Source organism: Poecilia mexicana, unplaced genomic scaffold (genome assembly GCF_051168715.1).
Source record: "Poecilia mexicana isolate PSO_F unplaced genomic scaffold, ASM5116871v1 scaffold_18, whole genome shotgun sequence".
NCBI lineage: Eukaryota > Metazoa > Chordata > Actinopteri > Cyprinodontiformes > Poeciliidae > Poecilia > Poecilia mexicana.
The window spans coordinates 10,790,553-10,802,509 of NW_028263387.1; the positions used below are offsets into that span (position 1 = coordinate 10,790,553).

The 11,957-nt window shown below is 39.7% G+C and overlaps 1 protein-coding gene across 2 annotated transcripts in view; it reads right to left on the reverse strand.

Annotated features, from left to right (window-relative positions):
• svep1 (sushi, von Willebrand factor type A, EGF and pentraxin domain containing 1) overlaps positions 1–11,957 on the reverse strand; it is an 89,508-nt gene extending 77,551 nt beyond the window's left edge. The window contains exon 1 of one of the 2 annotated variants that reach the window (XM_088015305.1): positions 10,895–11,957. In XM_088015305.1, coding sequence (XP_087871431.1) covers positions 10,895–11,425 — 531 coding nt within the window. In that variant the 5' untranslated portion in view covers positions 11,426–11,957. The remainder of the gene's footprint in view (positions 1–10,894) is intronic. The other variant, XM_088015306.1, reaches the window with a different exon arrangement.

Below are 11,957 nucleotides of genomic sequence, written 5' to 3' on the forward strand. Positions count from 1 at the left end.
TCGTCTTCCAACATGGACAAACTTTATCATTACTGCCTGAAACAAGAAGGCTGATCCAAACACAAGGTGTGCTGAGCTTGTAGAGTAATTTCAAAGAGCAAGCTGGTGCTGCCAAAGGTGTTTAAATTCATTGTTAGGGTGAATAAAGCCCCCCGGATTTCTCATGCAAAATAAATCTCTACTTTGGCTTTGCTTTATTATTACACAGAGGCACAATAAAAGAGAAAGGTGATTTGAAAGCTGCAGAATCTCTCATTTAAAAAGGTCGTTGCAATGGTCCAAGGATCCTCAGATGTTCTAAAAACTAAATCCCCCTTCGGAGCAAGGATCTTTGCGACACGCTCGGTCCTTCATGAGCCTGTCTGCACCTCACAAGTTGCAGATAAATCCACCGTTTGTCCGCTGACCAAATCGCTGCTCTGCCTGAACATCTGTCAGCCCTTTTTCCACAGATAAACGAGGAACAACGAAGATTATCAACACTAATTTCACGGCTACCTGAAAAAAATTAGTTAAAGCCAATATGTCTGTAAAAATAAAGTTATACAACAAGAATACAGGAAGTACATAGAATAAATAAGCAGTAAAAGATAGCTACACTTTGTGTTTTTTGTTGGAATTTGGTTTGACCTCAGTTTTATCTTCAAATTTAGATTCTCATTCAGAAATCATATCAAATATGCACTAAAGAATGAAGTTACACTGCATTGATCCATATTAAAAGGCAGAAAATACAGCAAGTTAATTAGAATAATAATGACTATCTGATAAAAAGGTAATCAGGAACAATGAAACTGGATTTACCATGCAGCCAATACACTAAAAGGTTAAAGGAAATCTGAAAACGGCCATTCCTTCCTTATGAACCAATTATAAACGCAGAATCGCTCAGTGAAAAACATATTTGTGGTTGAGGAACCCAGATCAGAAGGAATGGAGGGATTCTGTGCCAGAGTGATTCAGTATGAAGAAGCCAAGCAGAGCAAAACCTGAGACTGATGCATTTCTTCCTTCAGAGCCCAAAACATACAATCTCACACAGAGCACACGTTCATGTTGAGTCTACAGCGTCGATTACCATGACAGAGCCTGAGCAACTTGCCAACTTCAACCTCAGGACAAATAACAGGTATGCCCTGAGTGTTTATGTGGGTCTGTGATGGTTTTGAAACACAAATACTGCCATAAATCTAGACAAAATACAGAGTGTTGCAGGAAAATTAAATTGCATCCAAAAACAAATCATAATCCTATAGCTTTAAAATACTCATATCTTTCTCGTTAGGTCTTCTGCTTGGTGCACATCTATAGTAGAAGTTTCTAGTATCCGCTTTCTTGCCATTGTGTGAACTCCTAACTTCCTATTTCAAGATTGATCTTTGAGAGGAACCTCTGTAGTCCACTTGAAAGGATCATCCAGACTGAGAAATGGCTTTCATTAACATCCAAACTAATCAGCAATGCATATCCATCTGCATGTTGCATGCAATACTGACAAGGAGGGAGGAGGCAGACGGAATCAGGGAGACGACGTGATCCAGAGTGAGATGTCGGGAAGCGTTTCTCCAGACAGGAAACGGTGCTTTAATCACTGTCACCGTCTGGCCACAAGGACAAGAACAAAGATGGACCTTTCTGTTGCGTGCTGCAGAGGGAACTTTGTTTTCCACTCGCTCCATCATCAACTTTGCTCCTCTTCTCAGATGGACAAATTTAGATCCACAAATAAATATGAATCTGCTGCACAAATTGTGATACATAACAGCAAGAATTAAGCAAAGAGTACAACATGAAACTAACAAAAATGCAGCTTTGCAACTTTGTCTGGTGAATTTTTGGTAAAACAAGCTTGTTCTTCATTCAGTGAAGTGGGTAGAGAATCCAGAAATTTTGCTCAAGTAAGAGTAACAATACTTCATAATAAAATTACTCAAGTAAAAGGGAAAAAGTACAACGCAGTAAAAACACTCCTAAAAGTTTTTTTTTTTTTTTTTAAAGTTACTCAATTAAATGCAACTAGTTTACTACCCAACTCTAGTGATCCTTCTCCACTGGACGGATACAAGAAACGTTCACGGGCCGGGCCTCATTTAACCTGAGACAATATTTTGTAAAATGAAACTTCATGTTTTGAGCGCAATACGTCAAAGCTGACAGAAAGGACGCTCCACTTCCTGAAAGGTCTGCAGGGGAGGTCTGTGGAGCATTAGGTGACAAAAAGGAGTCAGAGGAGGAGAAATGAGGTCAATTCACTGGGAGAGGATATGGGTTTCATAACCCACTCATCAGTATTTATTTAATCCTGGTTGCAGAAATAAATAGCTGATAATAGCTTGGCAAGAACCTCAATGAAAACAAGACTGATAACCAACCCCCACTCTGAAACGTCACATAGATGTTTTACATGCTTGAAAACCAAAGCTTACTTCACTACTGTTTAGCAGAAAACTAGACACATATGTCACTGCTTAACCTATAAAAACTGTTTTTTATTAGATAATATTCCAACGTTATATGGTCACAATATTAGTATTAAATTATTAAACCCAATTTCTCCACTCCTCTGTTTCAGCTGTGTGTAACTTCAGCCTATTGATCACTGTGGTCTGAAAGGTGAAGCATTTACTCCAGAGGGCTAAATATCATAGTAACATGCTAAGGTTGAGGTCCTAATACTTTGAAAAAATATACAATTATTGCATTCCAGTTTGTTGTGTTATTAATTTTGAGAAACCTATCATGCTCAAGCATCTACTTTGTTCTGCAAAAGCATTTATTTACCTTTAATGTGTCATGTTGCAAACACAAACCTCTATGAACTTTATTGGGCTTTTGTTGCAGACAAAACAGTGACATACAAACAAGAAATCAAAGAAAATGTATACATTTAGTTTTCAGAAACAAACATTAGTGCATAGATAGTGTATTAAAAACTAAGGGACACATCAGACAGGGCAGGGATAAAGTTATGGAGGGCTTTAAGGAAAAGTTTGGTTATAAAACAAGCTTTAAACACTTAATGTTCCACAGTCAGAAAATTAAGGAATATGGCAAAACCGCAAACCTACCACGGCATTAACATCCACCTAAATCGACAAACGAGGCAAGAAAAGCGTCCAAAAGGCTCATAGTAATCCTAATGATCCAAAACTTCAGTGGGATTATCTAAAGACAGGATAACTATCGGTTGTGCAGTCCACTAACCTGGTTTTACAGAAAAGTAGCAGAAGGAAAACCTACTACTGAAAGAAAACCATAAGCACAAGAGAAATGTGCAACACAGAACCAACACTGAACTGTTTGGCCAATATGGAAGAGCTATAAGGGAAAGGTTAAGAGCATATGACTGCATTTGAATGGTCTAGTCAAAGTCCTGATCTTAAACCAACTGAGAATTTTGCACAAACTGTAGAGAAACACAAAGACTTACAGCTGCAAGCGTAACAAAAGATGGTCCCACAAGTATTGGGTGTTAAGTTTTCAGACTTTTGCTTACACAACTTTGCTTTGATCACATAGAACCCTAAAAAAACCAGCTGATATTTGTGCTTTTAAAGTAAAACATGTGAAAGAGGTTCAGGGCACTGTAGCTTTAACAGTCCATGACGTGACCTTTCTGACTTTCCTGCAGCTGCTGCATAAACTGTGTGTGTGAACGTTTGTAGGAATAAAGAGCATGAAGACACACATCTTTGAAAGATTAAGGGGAGAATAGCCACTTGCAGAACAAACTTCTACTAATTTATTTCCTAAAAGTAGTCTGGTTGTCCTAACAGGAAGTTTCTTTGATCCAGTGATTGTAAATGCATTCGGGGGACAACTAACGTCCGCTTCAAGCTGGAGTCAAGCAGCCGTACAGCTTACCACTCTGAAAACAAGACTGGGAGCAATCATCTTCAACTGCTTCCCCCTCATTTTCCAGTCTATCTTTCATCTTTGCTTTTCACGCCCTGCCGTCTTATGAAACTGTGAAGACAGATTGACATCAAGACACGGCTGGTTTAGCCAACTGTTTTCCATTGCCAAAGCCAGGTTTGACTGAAGAAAGCAAGTAGGGGTTCACTTGGCAGCTCATGATGGCGGAGGTTTCCGACAGGCAAGAAGAGATGAGATCAAACTTTATGTCCTATTTTATAGTAAAACAGTTATCCAAATCAATGTTATATAAAAAGCAACAGTCGTGATCTGTGGATATATAAGATTGTTGGCCAACAGTGGAAAAACATGGAAAATTATGAGCATTTTTGCATTACAAATACACAATATACAAAATGATTGAGGAACCCCTTCAAACGGTTAAATTCAGATGTCTCAACTGGACAATGGGAGGAGCCCAGTAGCTTCCAGTGTCGTTTTGTGGTTAAAAAACACAATTAGCGGTGTCAGTACAAGGTGAAAGCTACTAAAAATATTAGGAACTGATCCAAGAAGTGGTAGATCACATAAAATCACATAGTGGGGAAAGAACATGCTGAACATGCCAGTGTTCATAAGTCTCCACCTGTCTGTGAATCGCACTTCTCTGCTGAGTGGGAATCCCAAGAATGAGTCTGGGTTCATGGTCTCCAGTGAATGGTACTTGTTGCGATACAATTAGACCAATATAAAGTTTGGTGGAGGGATGGTTGTGGTGTGGGCTTGTTTTGCAGGTTATATTCTGCAACATTTAGACGATCAATCCTCCCAACTAGGTTTGAACAGATTGGTGATGGTTCACTCCAACATTCTCTAAGCAGGGTATATAAGAATGAACAACACTGATTGGTTGGTTGAGCATGAACTTGACTGGCCTGCACAGAGTCTTGACCTCAACCAAACTGGGAATGATTAGAGCAAAATCTGAAAGTCAGTCCAACTCATGCAGCAACAGCTCCTGAGCTCACTAATGTGGAAGAATGGTGAAATACTCCAACAAACACTCAACGTCTGTAGAGAAATTTTCCAAAAGAATTGAAGCTGCTATAGTGGCAAGAGGTTGGATAACCAGCTTTGAAACTGTCTATTGGGAATGGGTTGTCATGGGGTAGAGAGAGCGTCCCATTCACTGAGGCCATCTGTCCTCCAACCAGCAGATTAGAGGTTCGACTCAAGGTAAGGTAATTTTATTTACATAGCACATTTTCAGCAACAAGGCAGTTCAAAGTGCTTTACATAAATTAGAAGGAAATGCAACAAGACAACAAACCAAAGGACAGAGCAAAAGAAGAAAAAATACAAAAAAGTTCTGATAATCAACATTACAGGAATCCAGAGAAACCCCTACTAACATACCCCAGATTCTGAAATATAAGGTACATTTAAGAATAAGTAGTCTGTGATTTATAAATTAGTAGGGGTTTCTCTGGATTCCTCTTCTGATAATGTTGATTTAAGGAAATGAGGAGTTTCTCTGGATAATAATAAGCTAAATTAATATAAGTGTAGGTTCTCCATGTTTGATTCTATAAAGTAGATGGTCCTAAATGTTGATCCTAAAGGTAATGAGTAGCTTCTCTATATGACTTTCTCTGGATTCTAAGTGTATTCTAATTCATTTTCTGGGTTGCAAGATAATTACAAGTACTCCATAATTTATAAGCTCAAGAACTTTGCCCAATGTTTTGTCCCCTTCGTTGTAAAAAGTGTAGCTGCAATAAAAACAAATCTCCAACGTTCAAGGCCAGGAGGGCATTTCCTCTTCAGCAATCAGCAGGGTGAAAAACATGAACTTCCAATGGGTGATTTCATCAAAATACGAAGCTTTTAAATAGACAGTCGATGGCTAAACAACAAGCTACAAGTAACAGAGTTTAAGGTTGATTTGTTGGGCTTAGTTAAGACTTTGCTGGACTTTAACCAGATTCTGAAGTGGCTTCTGTTTGTATCTGGTAAAACGGCTTTTTAATGGTTTCTGCTGGAAGTCGTTCAGCCTGATCCAAAAATTGAGACAGAGGTTCTACAAGAGAACAAAATGATCATTTCTGGCACGTAGCTGCACCTCACTTGTATATTTTTCAGTAATTTTCAATCCAAGTAAGACCAGCTGGTGAGTCAAGTTCAAGCAACTCAATAAATCCATCAAAAATGATGAAAATAGTAGAATATGAGAACATTAAGAACATGAGGAACTCTTTGGGGTAAATATGTGAATCAAAGATGTGTAAGAAGTAGACATTTATTTCAGGCGATATAAATAGAAGGTCTACTGTTAGGACTCATGTATTTGTAAATGATAAACTTGTGAAAAGAAAGATAAAGTGACTGAAGTTTGTGATTATTTAGGAACAGTATTGTGAATGACATTTTGAGAGACTGGATCTCTGTGCAAAACTTTAAGTTATTATCCAGATGTCCAGAAATGTGAAAGAGGAAACTATCAAACTCTTTCCACTTTAACCCTTCAGGAGTGCAAACAGCTACAGAGTAAGACTGACCAATATTTCTCAAAGAATATTAAGTAAAGATTGTTGAACTCAGAACTCCTCTCTTTAATTTAAATGTTTTCTGGCTCAGATAACAATAAAACATCCCATCATGAGCATCTACAAACGGGGAAAATATTCGCAGCAGCGAACAATCACAGTGTCCTGAACCTTATCAGAAGATTAATTAATTATTTCACTATGATAACAACTGAAGCACGCTGCCAAAATCCCACCAGATATTTTAAAGAAGAAAACGTAAAATGCAGGTCCTAGCCAAGTATGTTGCCTCATACGACTCCAACAAAGCACCTCTGGGGTGTATTAGAGAAGAAAGCACAGTAACGCCACACTTCAGGCAGACAGAGCTGGTGAAAAAAATAAAACGACTTCTGTGAAGGAAGGCCAAGTATTTCTTAAGATATTTGTGCAACGCTGGTATTCCCCAAGCTCTGCAGGACTGGGGCTGTTAGAACAAAACACTTTGTGGATGGTTTAGAAAAATCTATTTCAGATTTTAACTCTGCATCGCGTCCTCTCTAGGACAAAACTGATGAGGGTTTAGTCATGTTAGCTTTTGCAGAGATGGAACTACTGTTTATACTTTGTTTTCTTTATGGGATATAGTTTTTCATTATTTGGCATTGAAATAATGAAAACAATAAAATGTGGACTCCAGCACAAACACACAAAAAACAACAGCAGCTGTTTTACTATTACTAATCAATGACAGAGTGATAAAAAATCTTTATGCATTTCGCCACTCTCTCATATTTGCATTGATTGCTTGTTAGGAAAATAGATTTGGTTGATGCAGCTACTGTAAAAACTTATTTTAGATCTTAGTTATTAGTTTTGTGGGTATTCTGTTGCTACTTTCCTTTATTTTTAGAGTTGGGTATTGATTTTTTCCAGAATAAAACACGAATGTAACATTTTCCTGAATTAAAGGCTGCACAGTTTTACAGCTTTGGCACAACACACACATTAGACGCATATTTTACCAAAATACCTGACCGACAGTCCTGCTGTGTTACAGCAATAAACATTATTTTCATTTACTGATGAGTGTTTAAGCTTTTTTCGAGGATAATGTGTAAGACATTAATATCCACTTTTAGGTAACTTAATACAAAAACTGCCCCTGGCAAATTTAAGCTTTGTTTTTATTAAACTACGTTTGTTTCTGAGAGTAAAAGGGAGCCATTTATCAAAAGATCATTTGGTTTATAGAAAGGATTTCTACAAATAAGTCATGCTTTTATTTTAAGAAATACATTTTAAAAATTGGCATGCTGAAAATAACACCCTTTTCAATATAAAATGGAAAACTCTTTATTGCCATCATTGCAGCGTTTTGCATATTTCCGCTGGTATTTTGATGATGAGCTCCAAGTCTTTGAGGTTGGAAGGACTCTCTACCCTCACCATAATATCTTGCTTTCTCCAGTGATTTCAAACTAAAATGTTGGTACTACATCCAGCCAGAAGAAACGTGTTGATTAAACTAAAATATTAAACCTAAACCTGACAGGGGTATGAATAATGTATCCTTAAAAGTTTATTAACATTGGTGCTGTTTTTTCATAACGTCACCATTTAAGTTTTTTTTAACAGTATTCAGTTATTTTTACTCACTTTGGGGATAAATTTGACCCACTCCGATTATGATCAGGGGTCATAATCAGGTCAAATGTCCCAAAAGCCGAGAATAACTACAACCGGTGTAACTGAAATTACCAGAAAAAATAAAAATGTACATTATGGGAATGTGAAACAGTTCAAATTGAAAGTACCAGGGGACAAAATGTTACCTTTTGGGTATGAAATGGATGGTATAGCATATAGTCTGCATACCCATCAGAAATATTATAGTCAAGCTTTCAGACACTTTAAAGGTTTAATTCAAGTTAATAAATCAAGCCCAATATATCCTAAAAGGTCTGTTTAAGTCAGAAATCCCAGGCTTTAAACCCACTGAGTGATGAATCTGGTGAGACAGACAGACAGACAGACAGACGGGGGTGAGAATGAGACAGACAGAAATAAAGAGAGCTGGAGCAGAGCCCTGTCTCTACATGCACGGCTGGTGGAAAAATGTCTCTCTTAATGGATCCCAGCTCTCTGCAGCCCTCAGAACAGCCAAGGGAATAAAAAACGGTATAACATTATGATTACACTGCAATTATCAATTATGCTTTTTCTTTCATACTTGGACTATTTCTTTTTTGCACAGATGCACAAACCCGCGCGTCTCAGATGTTTGCATGCATGTTCGCACTTCTATTTTTTTCTTAAACTGGACAAACGGATGTAAAATCTCAATTTTAACAGCAACATGATGCTGCAGCAGTGCAGTTTAGTTGGTTAAAGAGCAGCTTCGACTCGTCAGAGCTAACTGACCTACCTTCTCTGTGACTAATGGAACAGAAAAACACTTTTCTCCCCTTTTTTTATTCCCATCCAGACAGGCAATTAAGTATACCTTGGATTAGATAATAAATCAAAGAGAGCCTAGGTTTTTTTTTTTTTAGTTTATTGACCATATAAAGAGGCGTAGCAAACACCAGGCTGAATCTATTAGGTGGAAAGGTGCTGCTGGAGCCCAATTAACATTACACATCTAGGTCTGAACCTGCCAGGCTCATTTATCTTCATTTTAAAAACTGTGTCAGCTCTGCAGCTAGTCAGCCTGAGCCTTACACTGAATGTGCTACAAAAGAAAAAGGACTCAAATGCTTTGATTTCAGAGATGCAAAGAAAATTGCATCATTACTTTGTTTTATTATCTTGTTAAACCTGAATCTACACAACTAAAGAGCCCTAGAGCACATTCAGTCTACTAATAGATCAGTTTGTAAATAGCTTAAAACAATAAGGTGTTTCCAATAAATTACAAGAAACACAAGCTTGACCAAGAAGGTTTTTTTCTCATTGAGGTTGAGATGCGGGGACACAGCCAGCTGCCTGCTTCTCAGCACCTGAGTAAGGATGTAAACCTGCCTGAGGGCCGAGCTTTCAGTAGTTAACTGGAGGATTTAATCCAGCAGTATTAGTCGGAACAAGGACCTGCTGAAAGAAAGCTTACTCACACTAAGTGTTTCACATTTCAGACGGTTTGGACTCCCTGATGTGTCACTGACTTTTCCCTTCATCCAGCTTTTAGAAAGAAAACTGTTTATCTCGTCCAAAAGCTGAATTTCTGGGGAATTTGCATATCGGAAGCATGAGCCGGGTGGCGTTTATAGAGGAGTGGCCACCGTACAACACAACACCAGGGCCGCTTTTACTGCAGAGTTGACAGACGAGTTGTGCCATATGTCTAGTTTGGATGCCCAGGGTTTGAGACTGCTCATATCACCATCCCAAATACAACAAACTAACACAGTCACCACATAATACAACAAAAAATACTGTAATTTGAAAAAAAAATAAATAAAAAACTTCCCATCTCTAAGGTGACACTCCTCGACTTCCACTGTCTTACAAAAGTATTCACACTTCTTTAGCTTTTAGCCAAATTACAACCATAAACCTAAGTGTATTTCATTTAGATTTGATTGATCAACACAAACGGTGCAGAATTAAAATATGATTAAAAAAATATATCCCGACAGATCGTGAGTTAAGCTGCGACCTGAAAACAGAAATAATCTGGTACAACTGCAAACATACCGAGACCTGGTCATTTAATTAAACAGAAAGGCAGGAAAAGGAGAGCAGAACATCAGAGAAGCAGCTGTGGTAACTCTGGAGGAGCTGCAGAGAGCCACAGCTCAGGAGGGAGCATATTTAGTTCCTAAACAACCCAGTTAGCTCACGGCAGGAAAACTAATATCACTGATGCTCCATCCAATCTGAGGTCGAGATATTTTTCCAAAAACAGAACAGGTAACAATGTGCACAGCTGGAAGAGATGCCAGCAGTGAACCGAGTTTCTATTAAGTCATTAGGTCAATTAAGGGAAGGGAAAAGCCTAAGATTTTTATCTGTAAATCTGTAAATAATCTTAGAAACAATAGATTTTTCTTCAACTTCACAAGTATAAATTCTTCTATGTTCAACCGCCTCACGCTGATAAAATGTGAAAACTTTCAAGACATAGGAATACTTTTTGCAAGGCACAGTAGTCCGTCTCTAGTCATTTATTCTCCTAAATTCAGTTTTTGTTCACACATGCATTTCTTTTTGCTCTTTCGGGTATTTTCATCTCTGGAAAGCCCTGAACAATTACCCAGCAAGCAGCTTCCCCTCACCGTCTGCTGCTGTGTAATTTAGAGGAAGCTGCAACAGCAAAGCCTCATTAACATCAACCTTTCTAGACCACAGTCATTCCTTACACGTGTAGACATACACATACAGACATCAGGCTGCAGACCGACACACACACACACAGACGGCACAAAAAGGGGAATACGTTCAGGAGAGGGAACGTGGCTCTCCAAATGAGAGCAACTCAATTGTCTGGATTTTCCCCTAAAGATGGGACTTACCGCTGCCCTCTGGAAGGCTCCTTTGGTGTAGGTGCCTCCTCCTCTGTAGTTGATGGAGGGGATCTCCTGGTTGAACAGGGAGCACTTGTGTTGGTGGGACTTGGGCGCCGAGATGTGGTCCACCCTCGTAACCACGTGGGTCTTGGACGAGAAGGTCACCAGCGCCACCCGCGTGTTCTCCGGCGCCACAGGGAAGTCGGACAGCATCTTGCGGATGAACCTGAGCTCGCTCTGGAAGTTGTTGGACCCTACGCTGGAGGACTCGTCCACCAGGAAGACGAGGTCCAAACAGGCGCTTTTCTCCCGCAGCTCGCGGACGTTTTGCTTGAACGCCTGGCCGAGGCGCTCCACCTTGCTCTCGGCACTTTCCGACAGGTTGCCGGACGTCGTTGGGGTGGACATCTGTCTGGACCTGCGAGACTGCTGCCGCCGCTGGGACTGCTGGACGGCCGGCCCGGCTGAAGTCCATACATCCAGGATGCACAAGACAAGAAGACAGGCAGTCGAAGGTGCTGTTAAAGAGCGAAACATAGTATCGATCAGCCCGGCACCTCGGCCGGAGCCCTTTTGAATAAAGAAAAGGAGGTAAAACGTAGATTGTCTTTTCTGGAGCAATCAGTGACCGTAAATGTATCCTGTCACGTCAGCAGTCCGCAGGGTAACTCAGTTCAGAGTTCCTTAAAAGCATCGCAAGAAGAGGATGAAGATTCCCTCATTCAAAATGCGGTTCTTTCATCTGCTTCCCTCATGAAAGCACGAAAGAAAACACGTTTCTCCTGCAGTCCGATAAATAAATATATCTTTGCCCTTGCTCTTTGTACAGTCCCTACATTGAAACGTGCTATTTTTGTTTTTCCAGGGAGTCAATACTCCTTTATCTGTCCTCCTGCGTGGCTGTCAATCACCTATCTGCTCTGTGTGTAGGATCCAGAATCCCCCTGAATGCCTCTCCAGTCCCAGACTGCAGCCCCTCAGGCTCCTGTTCGTCTGTGTGACGCTCCTGCCTGCACCGTCGGCCGAGCTCAGAGTGCTTGTCCCCCTCTTCTCCCCAAATCATTTAAAA